Source organism: Panthera pardus, unplaced genomic scaffold (assembly GCF_024362965.1).
Source record: "Panthera pardus isolate Hobbes unplaced genomic scaffold, ASM2436296v1 HiC_scaffold_11, whole genome shotgun sequence".
NCBI classification, from domain to species: domain Eukaryota; kingdom Metazoa; phylum Chordata; class Mammalia; order Carnivora; family Felidae; genus Panthera; species Panthera pardus.
The window spans coordinates 69,745,074-69,764,534 of NW_026526666.1; the positions used below are offsets into that span (position 1 = coordinate 69,745,074).

The 19,461-nt window shown below is 40.6% G+C and overlaps 1 protein-coding gene across 3 annotated transcripts in view; it reads left to right on the forward strand.

Moving 5' to 3' along the window:
• The window catches only part of EFCAB14 (EF-hand calcium binding domain 14), a 38,513-nt gene extending 19,362 nt beyond the window's left edge, over positions 1–19,151 (forward strand). Inside the window, exons 5-11 of one of the 3 annotated variants that reach the window (XM_053895732.1) lie at positions 2,394–2,504; positions 4,502–4,606; positions 5,574–5,765; positions 7,665–7,751; positions 10,536–10,647; positions 11,644–11,769; positions 15,663–19,151. In XM_053895732.1, coding sequence (XP_053751707.1) covers positions 2,394–2,504; positions 4,502–4,606; positions 5,574–5,765; positions 7,665–7,751; positions 10,536–10,647; positions 11,644–11,769; positions 15,663–15,838 — 909 coding nt within the window. In that variant the 3' untranslated portion in view covers positions 15,839–19,151. Of the gene's footprint in view, positions 1–2,393; positions 2,505–4,501; positions 4,607–5,573; positions 5,766–7,664; positions 7,752–10,535; positions 10,648–11,643; positions 11,770–15,020; positions 15,379–15,662 lie in introns of those variants that run through there. The other 2 variants (XM_053895739.1, XM_053895741.1) reach the window with 2 other exon arrangements.
• Positions 19,152–19,461: the final 310 nt, after the last annotated feature.

Sequence of the window (19,461 nt, forward strand, 5' to 3'; positions counted from 1 at the left end):
AAAAAATCTTAAACAAGAGCTTACTGTCTTGCATCCTAATGGGCTCGTACATCCAACAAGAGAGGATTCTCTAACAGTAGATGTCTTTGAACACCCATCACTTCTGTTAACAACAGTTTGCATAGATAACATCCCAACTTAGAGACTTGTACCCAGTGAGTTTTCTCTTTGCAAATCTGTGTGTTTATAATGTCAGATAACTACTTTTAATACAAGTGGCTCAGTTTTGAAGTGGTAGGTCATCTCAGATACCTGACTTCAGTGTATCTCGTGGTTTTTTTAAATGTTGAAAATGTCGTCTCTTGGTCTTTTGGATTCTTGGCTGTCAGTGTAATAAAAACAACCTTGGTTAGAAATACTAACATATTTAGTATAAAACCAATAAAACTGTCAGTATATCTTAATAAGAGGCGAACATCCACCAAACAGTAGCACTCTTGGATGTTCCCTTAGGACAGGTCTTTTTAAAGTGATGGTTTCAGAATCATGTTTCCCAAGTCCCCAGTCCACTTGGGCTCCTTAAGCCTAATGAAGACAAAGTAAGCCACTACTCACGGCTCATTCCACTCAGCAGATGCTGATGGGATTCTAAAGCAAAGGAGGAACAAACACTGCCAAATGGAATTTTTCCTTCATCTCTGCAACACTGGGTTTCCCAAAGCCAATAATGCTTCCACCCATTTTCATTTAAAAGCCCTCATTTGCTCCTGACACAGTGGCAATCTGCATTGTTAGCTGTGGCCTTCTGCCTGTCTGCCTTACCACAGGGCTTAGTAAGGGCCATTGGTAAGAGAACCTTATCTGTGGGTTCCAGATTTATGAACTAGAATTTTTTTTTTAAGACAAAGACTTAGTTTTCCTCTAGGAAAAGTCCTTTAAATAGAGAAAATTATTTGTTTTACATATATAATTGTGTATATATACAGGTGATCTTTGAACAACATAGGTTTGAGCTGTGCAGCCCACTTGTACATCAATTTTTTTTTTCAGTAAATACAGTACAGTCCTGTAAATGAATTTTTTTTAATGATTTTCTTTTTTTTTTCTTTTTTGTTATTTATTTTGAGAGAGCAAGCACGTGCACACGGGAGAGGGACAGAGAGAGACGGAGAGAGAATCCCAAGCAGGCACCACTGTGTCAGCATAGAGCCCAATGCAGGGCTCGAACCCACAGACTGTGAGATCATGATCTGAGCTGAGACCAAGAGTCGGGCACTTAACTGACTGAGCCATCCACCCGCCTGTCTCTTTTGATTTTCTTAACAACAGTATCTTTATTGTAAAAATATAGTGTATAATACATATAATATACAAAATATGTGTTAAGTGCTTATGCTATTGGTAGGCTTCTGGTCAACAACAGGCTATTTGTAGTTAAGTTTTTAAAGGGAGTTAGAAGTTATATGTAGATTTTCAATTGCATAAGGGGTCCGCACCCTAACCCCTGCATTATTGAAGAGTCAACTGTATATAAACATAAATGTGTAGATTCCTGTTAATTGTCTCTGCATACGCTACATGAAATTCAATTTGAAGAGACTTGAAATAATTAAAAGCACTGGTCAGTGCTTACCCTAAAATTACAGGGATAGACCACTGCACTCCCAAAAGAATGGTGAAAATTGAAAAGACTGAAGGTAGCAGTATTGATGAGAATATGAGGGAACTGGAATTCTCCTACACTGCCAGTAGGAATGTAAAATGGTATAATCATTCTAGAACAGATCTTGGCAGCTTTTTAAATTAAGTAAAGTATATATCTACCATATGATTAGCCATTCACCTCCTAGGTATGATGGTGATGAGAAAGCATATGATGAAGGGAAATGAAAACATATGCCCACATAAAGACTTGTACATGAATTCTGAAGGCAGCTTTATTTGTACTAGTCAGATAGAGAAAACAACCCATAAATGTCCATCAACAGATGAGTAGTTAAATTGTGTTGTATCCGTATGATGGAATGCTTCTCAGCAACAAGCCTAAGTGGCTACGGCATGGGTTAATCTTAAACTAATGAAGCTGAGTGAAAGAAGCCATACCAATAAAACAAAAAATGAAACCAAAAAAAAAAAAAAAAACCCACATGCTCACTCACTGGTCCTCTTTATACAAAATTCTAGAAAGTGCAAACTGATATATAGTGGATCAGTGGTTGCTGGAGGGCAGGAGAAGAAGAATTACAAAGGGGCTTGAGGAAACTTGGGAGTGATGAATGTTTATTATATCGATTGTGCTAATGGTTTCCCAGGTGTGTATATATATGTCAAAACTTATCAAGTTACACATTTTGAATATGTGAAGTTTATTGTTTATCAGTCATATCTTTAAAAAAACTATTAAAGTTTTTAAAAAGGAAAACACACTGACCTTACAACATGTTTCTGTTCAGAGCGTAGCTACCATTGGCAATACGTTAAACAGTGTCCATCTCGCTGTGGAGGCAGTACAGAAAACCATGGATGAACACAAGAAAACCATGGACTTACTGCAGAGTGATATGGTAAGGAAATCTACAAATGCTGCAGGAAGTCAGCATTCTGCTCACCCTCTCCTGTGTAATTGGAGTGATGCCAGTTATCCATTTGTCTAAACAGACCCTACTAAGCACCTTGTTAAAAGATGTAATCTGTAAATTAAGCAGTTAAGCTGGATAAAATTAAAAGCTGAGTCTTCTACGAGCATAGTGGAAAAAATAGTAAGATACAGTTCATGGGTGGAATGGGTAGGAAAGAAAATGGGGAAGAAGGAAAGGGAAGTGTCACAAGTATTGATTGCTACATAACAGATCACCCTAAACTTTGTGGTAAAACAACATGTTATTATTTCTCACTATTTTGTGGGTCAGGAATTTGAGCAGAATGCAGCCATACGTGTGACTTCGGCCTGCACCACATGAAACAGAAGAATACCCCCATCCCACTGAGCCCAGTCAACCCACAGAACCATGGGAAATAATAAATTGTTGTTTTAAGCCACAGAGCTTGGGGATGATATGTTATGCAGCAGCAGATAACTGAGACAGAAGCAAACCCCTGCAGTGTTCAAAAATTGTTTCCAGATGTCTCTTAGTGTTGTGCGGGTATAAGCTATCTGCAATCATTCAGAGGCCTTAATTCATCACCTAGTGGGTACTCTGCTCCATGAAAGATTTATGAAGGGTGAAAAAGATGGCACAACCTTCGCTGTCTTTCTGGGGAGATAAGTTATATGTACATGAGATTAGGACTATTCAAGAAACACAAAGATTCCCTAGATTCTCCACTAATTTCTAGGTCTATCGCACATGCTCTTCTCAAGCTTTGGAGTTTTGAGTTTAAACCAGGAAGTTTGTATCAAGGAGATCTGGGCTATATTAGAGCTCTAGAAAGGGGGGTTTTTCATTTCTTCAAAACAAGAACTCTTCACTGTTATTTAATGGGGCTGACCCAGAGGAAAAAGCATTGACCTGGTGTTCAGACACTCTGGATTCTAGTTCCAACTCTGCTGCTGAGTGGGAGATTCATAATAATAAAGATCCCTAATTTAGCAATTATTTTATTACTATTATTTTAATATCTGGAACATTTTCTCAAAGTAATTAAATATGTTCCAAAATAACTTTTTTCCTAACTCAAAAATTCATGCTTTAGAGAACCATGGAGTTTTTTTCTCCCACCTCTCTTACTTTTTCTTTATTGTGCCTTTTATTTCTTATAAAAGAGTTGATAAATATCTAGGATTTCAGGGAAAACAATTTATTTCCCCCAGTTGCATTCTATTATAATTAAATCTGCCTCTTTTAAACTTCCATAGTTGCCTGTGATAATCCTTCCATTGGCACATTATATACTGAATTAAGTCATAGATACAGACTCTGAAAGATTAAGGCATGCAGAGTTTTTCCACTAGAGGGGAAAAGTGTATATAAACGTGTTACACTTCACCCTCTTCAGAGAGAGACCTGAGCAGTGGGAAGGGGATGGGAAAGGAAGGGTAACCTTCAGACATAAATCTTGGCATGTGCTGTTAAAATTGAAAAACTGTGGTGCGTGATTGGTTGTTGTATTCAATGCCCAAGGCCAGTGGTTACACAACTGGCTTCTCTTTGAATGTACAAACCTCTCTAGTCCTGGGGAAATGATGACACTAGCCAAGTTCGGACTGAGTTCTCAGGCCCCTGGGACGTTACAGTGATTCTACAGTTTCTCTGAGAGTACGGGTAATAGAGGCAAGGAGGACTGGTGTCTCGGGAGTTCATTCCATTCAGAGATGGAGAAACACTGGGAGGGTCTCAGTTCCCTGAGGTGTCTGGGTGCTGCTGATCCAGTCCACCCTTCAGGCTGGCATCCCCAAAAGTACCTGGTGTCCTCAGGGCCTAGCACAAGACTGGTCACACTATAGGCTCCTGGGAACTAATTGTTGATTAATCATGGATACCTCCTTTGGGAAGCTAGAAGGTTTTGGGACCATCCTAGATGGTAATTACTTGCCTATACGAACCTCTATTCCTGTAAACAGAATCAGCACTTCTTGAAAGAGACCAGTGGAAGGAACCAGAGCAGTCCATCACCTTCAGTTACATCAGAAGTTGACAATAAAACCCACAGTGAGAATTTGAAACAGGTACTTTTTTGTCTCTGGCTTAACTCCCTGTGCCCACAGTGAACTCTGAGGGCCGCTTGAGTAGTTGGGCTCCATGTTGTGGCGCCTCATCCCATGCATATATTTGCCTGCCTGAGAGCTGAGCAGAAAGCAATGTGTGTCGCTGTCTTAGGAGTCTAAGATGTCATCCTGACTCTTCTTTGGCACTCTGCTTTTTTTCCCTGCATGTCCATCAGTAGAGTAAATTCCTTTTCACATCTTAAAAGGCATAGAAGAGCCAGATTATCCTGAAACTGTTTATGAAAAATAGTGATCTGAGCAAGTTAACATTTCTAAACTGTTAGAAAGCATTTTAGATGCTTTCTGAGACTAAAGACAAGAAGAGGAAAAAGGTTATTGAGTTCAGAATCACATGAAAGAGAATAAAGGAAATCTTCACTAAGAATTCCTGTCCTGAGTTTAATGCCCTCTAAAACCTATAGTCATCATTCCTTTTTAAGTAGCAATCAGTACTAGAGGATGTCAATAAAAATAATTGAATCTTGTACTAAATAATGCACTACTTGTTATGGTTTTGCTGCATGAGCCAATTCAGTAATTGGTATTGTTCCTAAGGTAGTTTTGTTCTGACAAATTAGGTTAATGGGCGTTTCAGTTAATAACCCAGCAAGCTTTCCCGCCAGCAGGTGAGGTAAACATTGGGCAATCAATTCCCCAGCTCTCAGCTTTCTGGGACCAGAGAGTGAATCATGTAGTTAGTCCCCTTTCCTCCTCCTGTCTAGCTGAGGTCAAACAACTCCAGAGGGAGTAAACTCAGAGCAATTGAGAGTGGAAGGACAAAGCCAAGACAGACAATCGATGGTCTAAACCAGGAAAAGGAGTTTACTTCGGTCACGTGACATGGTAATGGTTGTTTAGTGCTGCTGGCCTGCTTGTCTAGTGTATGTCTTTTAGTTGGATTCCACAGTTTGATTTATTTCCACTCCAGGATATCCTGTACCTTCACAACTCTTTAGAGGAGGTAAACAGTGCCCTAGTGGGGTACCACAGACAGAACGATCTTAAACTCAAGAGAATGAATGAGACAGTCAGGAACCTTACCCAGAGAGTCAACTGGATAGAAACAGATCTGGTTGCTATGAGCAAGGTAGAAAAGCAAGCGAACCTGTCCCTCAGCATGGTAAGCCATTTCGGGTCTTTTGTGATATGTTCTGTGTTGCCGTGTGTTTTGTCTGCACGTGGATGACACTCCACAGACCTTTCAGATGCAGTCTCCTGGCATATTTGAGAGGCTACACCTGTGTGCTGTGCTTCATCCTGCCTCCTTTAATCTCCACACTAGCTCTGTGATGTGAATGGCACAGGCATAGTTAGCCCTGATCTGGAAAGAGAGATGTAGAGGGGGTTCAGTTGCTTGCCATGGCTTCACCACAAGCTGATGGCAGAAATGACAAGCCGCCTATTGTGTTACCAGTGACCCATCTGGTAGAGAAGCTCTGGCACATGTTTCCAAGGGAGATCTCCTTGCTCTTTTTTAAGTTGTTAGGGGTGGGAACAATGACAGTGACAATAAGTGAAGAATCTTTTGCCATTTCTTCAAGCCTGAACTTGGCTTTTCAGATTTATCCTGCTTTGTCTGCATGTTAGGGGGATCCTTTGCCATTTAATGTGAGAAAGCCATTTAAAACAGACCAGGTCAGACCAGCTCCTCAACTTGAGAGATCATTGAGTCCATCCTCCCATTTTACATGAGGAAACAGTGACCTGAGTCATTGGTGCTGGCAGACCATGTGGTTTACTGGTTTTCATGGTATTGTTAATAAAATGTGTTTTTTTCTATATTGTCCTGGGATCCATGTGGATTGCTTTTTAATAGCTGCAGTCCCCACCCTTAAAGATTTCATACAACAAAGACACAGGCATATGTAAAGAAATGGAAACCTAAAACAGGGAATTGTAGCATAAATTCAAGTAAGCAGCAAAGCTAGAAGCAAGCCCACAAGTAAAGTTGAACTCCAGCACCCGGCAGGCAGGGTTTGAACTGACTCTGCCGCAGTGGAGCCTTGGTGGCTTGCCTGGCATGGCTTGGAACGTGGAGTCAGAAGACCTGTCCCCACTCCTGCTTTACAAGGGCATGGATTTACTACAAAGCCGTGAGGATTAAAGGAGCCTTGTTTTATTTTACTTATTTATTTTTTAATGTTTTTATTTTTGAGAGGGAGAGGCAGAGAGAGAGAGAGAGAGAGAGAGAATCCCAACCAGGCTGTATGTGTCAGTGCATAGCCTGACACGGGGCTCAACTCATGAACCGTGAGATCATGACTTGAGCCGAAATCAAGAGTCGGACATTTAAAACTGACTTAGCCACCCAGGCGCCCTAAAGGAGCCTTATTTTAAAAAGCCCCTTTGAACTCAACTAAACTAAGTAGGGGCTAGGAATTTGGGGTGGTTTGATGAGTGTTGGGCCTTGAAGGTTTTCAAGGCTAATTGTGAGAATTTGCTGCCCCAGACTCCCCGTACAGTCCCTCCCCCTCCACTTTATTTTTCTCCAGAAGAAGAAATCGTTAATAGCACCGTCTGTCCTGCTGTTTTCTTCCAACAGCGTCATGCCTAGCCTGGCTCTGGCCCTCACCTTCTGTACTTTAGAAGTATGAAAGTTTGTGAAGCGACGGTTTCAGCTTTGTGTCTCAGCTGCCTTTCTCCCCCTCTCCTTCTCCTATTGGCATTTCTTTTTTTTTTTTTTAAATTTTTTTTCAACGTTTTTTATTTATTTTTGGGACAGAGAGAGACAGAGCATGAACGGGGGAGGGGCAGAGAGAGAGGGAGACACAGAATCGGAAACAGGCTCCAGGCTCCGAGCCATCAGCCCAGAGCCTGACGCGGGGCTCGAACTCACGGACCGCGAGATCGTGACCTGGCTGAAGTCGGACGCTTAACCGACTGCGCCACCCAGGCGCCCCTCCTATTGGCATTTCTGTTGAAAGTGTCCTGAGAACCTTTCAGTTTGACTACTTTGTTTCAAAAGTGCTAGATGTTTAAGTTTTAATGTTTGCTTTTAATCTTGTTTTTATCCTTTAAGATGGATGATAGAGCCGCCACTCTAAAAAGAGAGTCCTTGCATCATATGACCAACAGAACGGATACATTAAAAACCCAGAGCATAAAGGTAAATTACAGGGGGCTTCTTTTGAAGTAAGAATAATGCATCAGCATCTTTGTGCTTTTGAGGGGTGTCTGGCTGGTTCAGTCGGTACAATGTGCAATTCTTGATCTCAGGGTGGTGAGTTCGAGCCCTGTGTTGGGGGTAGAGATTACTTAAAAAGAAAAAAACACAACAGCATCTTTGTGCATTTGAGCAACTGTTTCTTTCTTGAAAGGAGCACATTGGTCTCGTTTGCTGAGACTTCAAGACAGAGTAATTAATAAATTAGTATATGAGTGAATAGGTGAATACTTTATCAGGCACCTACCCTGTGCCAAGCCCTTTTTGAGGAGCTGGGGTGACCGCAGTGAGCAGGATAGACATGTGACCCTTATTCTGATGGAACTCAAAGTCCATCAGTCAGAAAATCATTACTACATAATTGAACAGATAATTACTGTGAGTATGATACCTGCTACAAAGGAAAATTACAGGGTATGATGAGGGTGTTAACAGAGGTCAGGAAAGCTTCCCTAAGGAAATTACTTTTAAGCTATGACAGTAGGTTATCTGTACTAACAACAGAGAACAGAGGCATAGATCATCTAAAACTGTTGTCTAACCTAAACATTATTTTTAGATTGCAGTCTCAGTACTTACATAGTCCATTTAAACTTCAACCAGTTCCTTTCACCTTGTACCTTCCTGTTTTGTTTTTTTTTTAAGTTCTTCCCTGACATACTGTCAAGATAAGACAATCTGTGATATGCTTTGATATCCCAGGAAATAAAGTTTATTTGTTAACATTCTCTGTGATTAGAGTATTGTTTAATACTATAAGATCTGGGCTATAAAGTAAAAGCCAGGAAGATTGTGGCTAAGTGGCTAAAATACCACCTCAGATGTATATTGTGTGTGAGAAGCTCAAGGATATGAGGTTCAGAGGAAATGAACTTGGAAATGAACCATAGGACAGGCAGTTTTCAATGTAATACTTTGTATCTATATTTGTTCTTCCTTAACTATTGCCCAGATATATTAAGATTTTAATACTTTGTGATCTCGGCTTTTGTTGCATTTTCTAACTACTTCTATAAAAAATAAATAAATAAAAATACCTCACCTGGGGAATGACAAGAAAAATTGAAGATCCAGATACAAATGTTGAACACGAAAAGTAACAGGTGGTTACTGATGGAAACTAGTGATTTTAGCAGTGGTTCATATTTTAACAGTAAACGTCAGAATCAAATAAACATCAGAATCGTGCACATTTTTTGTCTAAATTTCCTGGTTTTGCTTTCAGACCCTTTATGTTTTTAACTGTCATCCCAGTGTATTGGTCCCTCTGTCCTACTTAATTTACACATCCTAACCAGATATAATTTCTCTTTAATTTCTTCATAAATTCCTCAAGTATTTAGTACCTAGTTTTAGTCATCTGTGTCCATATATTAGCCCCTTAATAAGCCCGAGTGATCTTCTATATGATAACTATTAGAGTAGAAATGAAGGTCAGAGAAATAATTGAATTTAAAAAAAAAGACAAAACACGTAATGAGTTGGTGTTCTGACTGAACACATGATCAGGACCTTTCACACTAGCCTAAGCAGTTAGAAAAGCCTAATAAGCCTTTGGCGCCTGGGTGGCTCAGTCAGTTGAGCATCCGACTCTTGATTTTCGCTCAGATCACGATCCCAAGGTCATGGGATCAAGCCCTGTGTCCGTCTCCATGCTGTGCATGAAGCCTGTTTAAGATTCTCTCGCACTCTCTCTTTTCCTCTCCCTCTCCTCTTCTCCCCTCTCCTCCGCTGTGCTTTTTCTCTCCTTTAAATTAAAAAAAAAAAAAATTTAAAAAGCCTAAGCCTCATAGAAACCAGATTTCTCTCTTTTTATAATTAAATATATTTTTTGTATGCCACTCTGGATCATCCTGGAAATGAGGGAAGGGTATAGGGAAAAACTTTTTAAATTTTTTTTTAACATTTATTTATTTTTGAGACAGAGACAGAGCATGAACGGGGGAGGGTCAGAGAGAGAGGGAGACATGGAATCTGAAACAGGCTCCAGGCTCTGAGCTGTCAGCACAGAGCCCGACGCCGGGCTCGAACTCATGGACCGTGAGATCATGACCTGAGCCGAAGTTGGGCGCTTAACCGACTGAGCCACCCAGGTGCCCCTGGAAAATCTTTTTTAAAAGATGTAAGTAAGTCAAACTTGGAATTAGAAATTTTCCAGCTCTCCTACAGCTCCTCCTGCTCCTACAGCTCCTGCCACCACTTGAACCCTCAGGGGTGGGGGAGAGGGGGACAAAGAAAAGCCAGGGTTTGTTGCGTTTTTTCTTTTTCTTTTTTTTAAGGTGATAAAAGCATAAAACTCTACCTAAAGTTATCTAGTCACAAGGTAAAGTAAGATATTGAGGAAAATTATTTAGTGTGAAATAGCTCCTAGAAAATAATATCTACTCATTTAGGAAATGGGTGTTACATGGGCACCTGAGCAAGGGTACATTTCCTTTACTGCTGACACACGCCTGCCTTCCGCCATCAGCCAAACATTCACAGTGGATCTCACATTGCCTGTCGCATAATGTCCCCTAATGGTCTAGTCTCAAATCCAGCTAGGCCCTCATCAACTCTGAGTACCAAAGGTATCTCTAGTATTTGTTGATTCATTCCTTCATTACCTTTAATAGGGAACCTACTGGAAGTCAAGCACTTCCTGCTAAATAGGCTCTGGGAACATAACGAAGAATCAGATAAGGTCTTCTCTCCACCCTAAGCCTCTGTGGTCTTTATTTTGGACAGAAAGAAGATAGTTCAGATTCTCAAGTATCTAAGCTCAGAGAGAGACTGCAGCTGATCAGTGCTCTCACAAACAAGCCTGAGAGCAACAGGCCACCAGACACCACCGACAAAGGTGAGATACTCAGGGCTGGCTTCTGCATGTCTCACGTAGGCTTGGGCAGCTCGCCTCCCACACAGGGAGTGGGGACAGGTGTTCCAGCAGGACTGATCAGACCGAGGGAATGATGCCTGAGTGCACCGAGATGAAGATGATACACTTTGGTTTCATTTAGGAAAAACCATTTTGTACATGATTTGTATTCCAGTCTATTAAGGAAAGAATGGGTAATGTTTAGCTTGAAATAGACTTCTCCATGCTGTCTGCATCCAATTATGGGCAAAAATGTAACTGTCATAGTATATATTAAACCAGCCCTATATGTTGTTTACGGAAGTCTTTTCATTACTCTAAGTGCATAAAATTTACTTAAAAATAAATATTAGTCCTTCTGAAAAACCATTAGCAAATAGTGATGGGATCATTGAGTTGGAAAGGCCCTTGGCTTTAGGGAGGGACATACCTAATCAATATTAGCAGATGCCTCAAGGACATAACTAAAGCACTGGACTGGATTGGCTTTGGCCCCTACCCCCCACAAATATTTTTCATTTTGGGGAAAACATTACATCTTCTCTTACTCTCTTTTGGGTAGGGGAACAGTCTACAATGGGAGGCCTTGTCCTAACATCATGCTACATAATTGTGTGACAGCCCTCTTTCAGCACCAGCTGATCTGGTGGCACATACCCCACATCAGACTTATGGTATGGCTCCTAGAATATCAGACATCCAATGCTATTCTCACTTGCAGCTTAAACTCTTAGCATCTAAACCTATGTAAAGCTAACTTGTACTAGAAGAGCTTCCCATGGGACCACAGCTTAAACCTTAATGTTATAGGATACTGTATGATCTTCACTTACCCACACAACGTATCCATGCCTTTAACTTCACACAGTCACTGTGCTACTTGGTACGTATGTAATTACCCTAAAAGGTGACCTTTAGTACTGGTTTATTTTGGTGTCAGGTTTGATAATACTATAAAACAATATATGTTTGTTACAGAGCAAGTACAGAGTTTCACATCAAAGCCATCAGCATTGCCAAAATCTCCACCGTCTTATGGAGATCACATTGAGAAAACTGCCCAGCTAAGACCTATTGCCCTACCAGGAATTTCTAGCATCAAAGGTAAATGCTTAGGGGCGCCTGGGTGGCCCAGTCGGTTGAGCGTCCGACTTCAGCTCAGGTCATGATCTCACAGCTCATGAGTTCAAGCCCCGCGTAGGGCTCTGTGCTGACAGCTTGGAGCCTGGAGCCTGCTTCTGATTCTGTCTCCCTCTCTCTCTGCCCCTAACCCACTCGCATTCTGTCTCTGTCTCTCTCCAAAATAAACATTAAAAAAAAAATTTTTTTTTTAAAGGTAAATGTTTATACCATGGAATAATAGGGGAAATGTTCAAAGCTATAAATTTTTAATTTTTTTAACTTATAAGAAAAAAATAATTCTTTTATATATAATTATATATAATTATATAATTATAATTAACATTGAGTACTTTCTGTGAGCCAGATACTTGGTATGATATGCATTATATTATATATTATTATTATATAATATATATATTATATTATATAATACTCTGAACAATCCTGGGAACATAAACATTCATGTATTCTACCCATTTTATTGATAGGGAAACTGCCTAAGTCCACACAGCAAGTTTCAGGCTAAGGCAAAATTCACACCAAGACAGCCTGACACCCAAGTTTGCACTCTCAACCAATGCACTGTAGAGTCTACATTCATTCAGTGAGTGCCTAATTAGACCCAGTGCTAAGCAATAAAAATACAGTGTAAGACATGATCTCACTTTCCTCAAGGATGTGACAGTCTAGTGGAGAAGGCAAACAAGCAACCATAATACCCTGAGATAGCAAATACTGTTTGCTAAGGCCCTCTAAAAAATGAGGGGTCCTCTGGCTGAAAACCAGCAAGATAAACAGTAGGAAGGATATGATTCACAGAAAAACCATGTTTGCCTTGCTTCCAGCAGTGTGTCCTATCCTTCGTGGTGATGTTTAGAGTCTCCTGATTTTGCATTCGCTAACTGCTTGGAAAATCACCCATTCCTGTCCACCTACACTTGTCTGGCTCTCCACCTTAACTTAGATTCCATTCCACCAGAAAACATTTTCTTACCTCCCAGGACTGGATTAGGTTCTTCCTGTGTATGCTCTTTTATAATATCTTATGTTTGCCCCTGTGTAACACATGTCACTGTGTTGTAATTTCCTGGGGAGATAGAAAATTGACTTTACTCCCAGCCCCTAGCATAATGCCTGGTACACGTGAATATTTGTTACGTGAATGAGTTATCTACAGCCTACAATTAATGTGTAAAGCGTAGAAGACTTAAATTTCTATTGCCATATAAATGCATTACTTTCTCATCTTATCTCCAAGTTTTTTTCTTTCTGTTTTCTGGGGAGACAGAAGAATGCTAAATTGTGTTTACTGGCAACACAAGTGCCTTCTCCCACTTTGCATTTATTACATCAAGAATTGATGAGAATGCATGGAGGAAAGACTGATAGAGCAGATTGAGAAATAGCCATCTTAACATTTATACTTCAATCCTTAACATTGGCCTTAGATACTTTGGATGACTACACTTTTGAAATGACCCAAAGCAGCAATAGGATTTTTATTTGAATACTGCTACCAAGTGCATAGCACATTTTATAAACTCACGCCCTGTATAGAGACACACACAAAACACATTTTCCAGCTAGCCACTTGGTGGCAGCCATTGAGAACAAGTGTCCCACCTGCTTTTCTGGCTTTCAGAGCTTTTGAGACTCTTGAGCTGCTTTGCTGGGGCTGTCTCAGGAGTGAAAGCAGGGCTTTCTTCAGAAGCTTGTCTGCAAAATTCCTTGATGGACTGCACCTTGCACTGCTTCCCCCGCTTCAGGGCGTTTCCGTTCTTCCTGAGTACCAAACAGCAAGAGGCCTATAGAATCTACGGGTGGAGCTGGCTAATGAAGAGAGGAAAGAGATTTAGGAAGACTTTTAAGGAAACCTAAGCCTCATGACTGTCTCTTGATATTAGAGACTAAATCTACTAAGTCATTCTGTGGGGACACAATCAAGTCCTTTTAAAATATTATGTGAATAACCAGCCCTCCTACATGTTCATTATGGGGCCCTTGAGAAAATACCAGAAGAGACCATTGATGGAAACTCTCCAATCCTATTGGCTCAAATAATATCTTAGAACTAAAAAAGAAGCTACAGATCAACTGGTGATAGTGCTGTCTTTTAGCTGGGAGAGAGAGCACATGTGCCTGATGCTTTATACTCTTATGTATCACTTTGAAGAGATCTGTAGCCCTCTGGTTCTTTTTTTTTTTTAATTGACATTTAAGTCATAGTATCATAGTATTCACCCTTTTAAAATGTATAATCCATGGGGCGCCTAGGTGGCTCAGTTGGTTGGGCGTCCGACTTCGGCTCAGGTCACGATCTCGTGGTCCGTGAGTTCGAGGCCCACATCGGGCTCTGGGCTGATGGCTCAGAGCCTGGAGCCTGTTTCTGATTCTGTGTCTCCCTCTCTCTCTGCCCCTCCCGCATTCATGCTCTGTCTCTCTCTGTCTCAAAAATAAATAAACGTTAATTAAAAAAAAATTTTTTTTTTTTTTTCAAAATTTTTTTTTTAACGTTTATTTATTTTGGGGACAGAGAGAGACAGAGCATGAATGGGGGAGGGGCAGAAAGAGAGGGAGACACAGAATCGGAAGCAGGCTCCAGGCTCTGAGCCATCAGCCCAGAGCCCGACGGGGGGCTCGAACTCATGAACCATGAGATCGTGACCTGAGCTGAAGTTGGACGCTTAACCAACTGAGCCACCCAGGCACCCCAAAAAAAAATTTTTTTTTAAATAAAAAATAAAATGTATAATCCACATTGTACAACCATCAGCATTATCTAATTCCCCAGAAGAAATCCTGTACCCATTAAACACTCATTCTCTATTCCCCCACTCCAAGCCCCTGGCAACCACTAATCTTTCAACCAAAATCTTTGGATTTGCCTGTGCTGGTGTTTCATATAAATGGAATCATAGGATCCATGGCCTTGTATATGCTTCTTTCACTTAGCCTGTTTTCAGGGTTCATCATATTGTAGCATGTAGCAGTATTTCATTCCTTTATATGGCTGAATAATATTCCATTATATGGATAATACTACATTTTATCCATTCATCAGCTAATGGACATTTGGATTGTTTCTGCCTTCTGGCTATTAGGAATAATGCAGCTGTGAATATTCACGTACAAGTTTTTGTATGGGCATATGTTTTCATTTCTTTTGAGTATATACCTGGGAATGGAATTGTTGGATCATACGGTAATTCCGTTTAACTAACAATATGCTATAGTCTGTTTTACAGGCTCAGCTCCTATCATTAGCTCTTGAGGCTTCTGCAGTCCTTTTTACCTGTCCAACATAAGAATAAAATCTGGAAAATCTAAAAGGAAGGCCTTGGGGAGAAATGCCAGCCCACTCATTTCTCCTGTGATTATCTGTCACTGCTTCTATTTTGGAAGGATAGTGCCATTCAGTAATTCTTCTCATTCGTAAAGGATCAAGAATCATCTTTCTGATTTAGTGAGATACTGAACTTTATCTTTTGGAAACAGAGTCTGCAAAGTAGCTTTTCTTTTAGTGCTTTGCATTCAGTTGAGGCTGCTTTTTAAACTGTTAAGTAAATTTGGGGCACTTGGGTAGCTCAGTCAGTTAAGTGTCTGACTCTTGATTTCGGCTCAGGTCATGTTCTCACGGTTCATGAGTCCAAGTCCCTCATCAGGCTCTGTGCTGACAGTGAAGGGCCTGTTTGGGATCCTCTCTCTCCCCCCTCGCTTTCTGACCCTCTCCTACACACACACACCTGCGCGCACACACGCTTTCTCTCAAAAATAAGTAAACTTTAAAATAAACTAATTAATTAAAATAAATAAACTGTTAAGTAAATTTTAGCTATATGTGTAGACATACACATTCTGTAATTCCTTTTTAACAGATCTTCAGGATTTATTCCAGAAGACTGGCCAGGACATGGATGGAAAGCTGACCTACCAGGAAATCTGGAACTCCTTAGGTTCTGCCGTGCCAGGACTAGAGACTTTGAAAGAGTTTGATTCTGATGGTGATGGAAGATATTCATTCCTGGAGCTAAGGGTAGCTTTAGGTGTCTAGTCTCATCAGGCATATTTTAGAAATGCTATATACCCAGGACTACCTAATATCTACTCACCTAACAAGAACAACTGTTTTACTTACCAGTCAATCCTCCAGTCCTCCAAACTACTGTAGCAGACACATTGTCACCTTTTAACTTGTTTGAAAAAGCTATAAAATTATTTTTTTTAAAAAAAAGGCCATTTTACTTATGTGATATTCAGAAATCTCTGATTTCCTAAAACCAATAAGATCTTAATTTAAAAATTGCCAGAAAAAAGTCAAGCTCTCTTTTTTCCCTCTTTCCTTTTTTTTTTTTTTTTTTTTTTTTTTTAGGGAAGGAGACCTTATCTTTTAAAACTGGAAAATGTGTATATAGAGAGAATAAGCCACCTTTTATATTTCACATAAATTTGCCTTAAATTAGCTGCACTTTATACAGACTCAGAAAATGTCTTTCCTTTAAAAGGTAGACCTTTTCTGTTTGTAAATATTTAAAATGAAAGAAAGAATTGTGCATATTTTGTGGGAAGTAGGAAGAATGGTTTGAAACAGGATGTGAACAAATGACTTGTTATTAAAAATCGCTGATCTGGTAACTGCGGAAAGTATGTCCATGTCTCCTTTAGGTGCTGCCACGGGGTTTGGCCTGGAAGCTGGAGGAATAGATTTGGGGAGGTGAGGTGACACGGTAGCACAGTGCTGCCCCCAGGCTCAGGAAAATGATTCTGGCTCTTTGTTCCTGTCCCCTCAGCTAATCCCAACCTCTGAACCAGAGAAGTCTTGTTGGGGGTTTATTCTCACTTTTAATCCTATTTCAGTGTTGATGAGCATAAAAAGTTATCCTGTGGGGAGCTACGTTTTCCCCACTGAGTGAGCTAGATTATCTTCACCCACCCACCTAAGTCCATCCTCAAGCCAGAGCTGACCGCCACCTCTGATGCGGTCTCCGTTCTGAGGGGCAGGGCAGCACTTTCACTCACTATCACAGCCTGGCTACCCAGGAGGAGCCTTAGAGGATAGCTTTGCCCCTCGTTTTGACCCAGGAAACTCCTTGAGGTTTTACCTGAAGGCTTTTACCAAGAAGAACCTCCTACGTTCCTCTGTGGCCTGAAACCAGAGAAGTTGTGAAATGCAGCACATGAAATCCTGTTAGGTTCCCTACCAGTTGTCAGCTCAGAAGTGGCTACAGGGGTTCTGTCCAGAGGATGCCAAACCACGTGGAGGTGGCCTGGACCAGGCGCTTCACTTGATGGCAGCAAGTTTCTTCAGATCTCATAACAAGCAAGTGCAATACTTCTCCCTTTAAATATTTCCGTAGGCCCCCAGAAAAGTAGAGGTCCCCAGACCAGAAGGAATTACATCTGTGTGTGTGCTGTGCTGTTCGTAGAAGCAGGCTTTGGGCAACACAAAAGGAAAAACTTCACGAAACTTAACTGGTGCCGTAGGCCACGTCAGGGAGAAACTACAGGTTTCATGGCATAGACTTCTTTAGTAGAGCTCATTTCTATTTTAACTTTATCCAAGTTGCCCTGTTACCCGTGGTTGCAGTCGCACACTCTTAAACATTTTAGGGCTGGGTTTTTTCTTTATATGATGTTCAGTTTAGTGTTGGCTAACCTTGATTTTTTTTTTTCTGAAAGTATTAAAGTTTAGTTAAAGCAAGATGAAGTCTTTTCCCATGAATGTGTCTGCTTACCTCATAATGGCTTGTGCTTCTTTCTGTCTTTTGAAAAAAACAAAAAACAAAAAAACTCCCTTGCCCATCTGAGCTATTTCACTTTCTTGGAAAGGTTAAAATATAGTATAAAATTAGCCTGGCACTTTAGGTAGCTTGAAGATAACTCTTTTTCTTCTGGCTGCCTTCCATGCCCACCCCCTTTTTAAATATATATACCCTTACAGATTTTGTAACAACCAAATAAAATTCTAGCAATAAATTGAATTATACTGCTATATTTGTATATACTGTACCATAAATAGTATGTCTGTACCTGGAAGGTATTTTTTTGAGAACTGATTTATATGAAATATACTTGAGGGTAATGTAGCTTGTCCTTTTTAGTTTCAAATTCTTATTCATAGGCAGATACTTTGAGGACACCTTAACTCTTTGTTGCCTGTACTTTTCTTTTGTACCAGATAGCTATACCTGGAGAAGTCAGTTTTGTTTTTCAGTTGATCACCTGTCCGTCCCACCTCCAGCTTATCTGGCTAGCTAGCATTGCCCCAGGGCCAGCTGTATGTACCTCTTCCCTACCAAACTGGCGGAGGTGTTTCTGCTTCACTCGCAGATGAATCCCTTTGCCATAACTGCTGCCCTGTCTCCCAGGCTGAAGCAGGGCATGTTGAACTCTTTTGTTCCAGGTTGAGCAGATTCATTGGCTTAAGAGTTTTATAAGCCACTCACTCAGTGTTAATTTGGGAGTTTTATTTGTAAGTGGTCTTAACTTCTCCAACCTGGGACTTCTGAGCTATAGTCAAGCCTTTCCTGCCTCATCTCAGGGGAAGATTGGATTTTGGTTTTTGTTTCAAATACTTTTACCTTTTCACTCTGGCAGCGCCTACTGCTGCTGCTTTCCTAAGTTACCCAAAGCACTGCTTCTTGGCCCCTTTTTTTTCTTTTGCCTTACTATCTGGGATAATGTTTACTTAGAGAGCCTCCCTATAAATCAGAGGACCAAAAAGGTATTCTAGGAAGAGAAGAATCAAAGGAATAGAGAACCTAGCTTAGGGGTGACTGTAGTGTCATTTTACAGGCAGAGAGGGACCTGGCATTTAGGAATGTGTCTGATACAGCAAAGCTGAAGAGGACACCCTTCACCTGCCACCAACAACTTTTCCTTCCATTGGTGTTTCCTCACTTTATGTTGCTTTGCTGGACGTAACCCTGTTGCCCCCTACTCCTACTGCGCCAGTCTTGCTCGTCACAGTTGAAGACTTTGACGGTGATGGGCTCATACTCATGATGGCCTGCTGTTGAGTTGTTTTTAGTGACAGCTTTTGTTTGCTACACACCTCATTGGCTTATGAACACCAGCTAGATGTGGTTCCTTCTTTCATATCCAAACCAGAACACATTTGGGTATTCCTGAGACTTATTACAGAGTGTGTGTTGTTTGTTATACGAACCTAACCTACCTTGTTGTTTTCTCATATTAAGAAATGTAAATCTACTTTGCTTTAGTGGAGCTATTTTGGTACTGTATAAGCAATTTTGGTTCTATTTAGGGAGTGAATTCAAGGTCTCTATGACTTAAGCTTTGCTTATTTCATATAGGTAATACAGCTATTTTAATTTATCTAAATAAAACATTTCCTTTTTCTCCCACTGTGTCTGTGACTAAAGGTCCCCCTCTCCTCCGACCTTCAATTACTAAGGAAAAAACCTTTGATCCTTATATAGACTCCCTCCTTCCAAAAACAAGAACTAACAGATGGTAAAGAGTCTGCTTTAAGAACTGCAGAATCTGCCCTAAAGTGAAGGCTGCTGCTTAGGCATCTGCAGTGTTGAAGAGGGTGGGGCAAGGGAAGAGTGAGTCCCTTCCCCTCTCTGTATCAACCAAGCTCCACTTAGGTCTCCATTGATGTTTTGTGTTTGGGGTTTTTTTGGTTCTTGGGAGTTGCTTTTGTAAGATTCA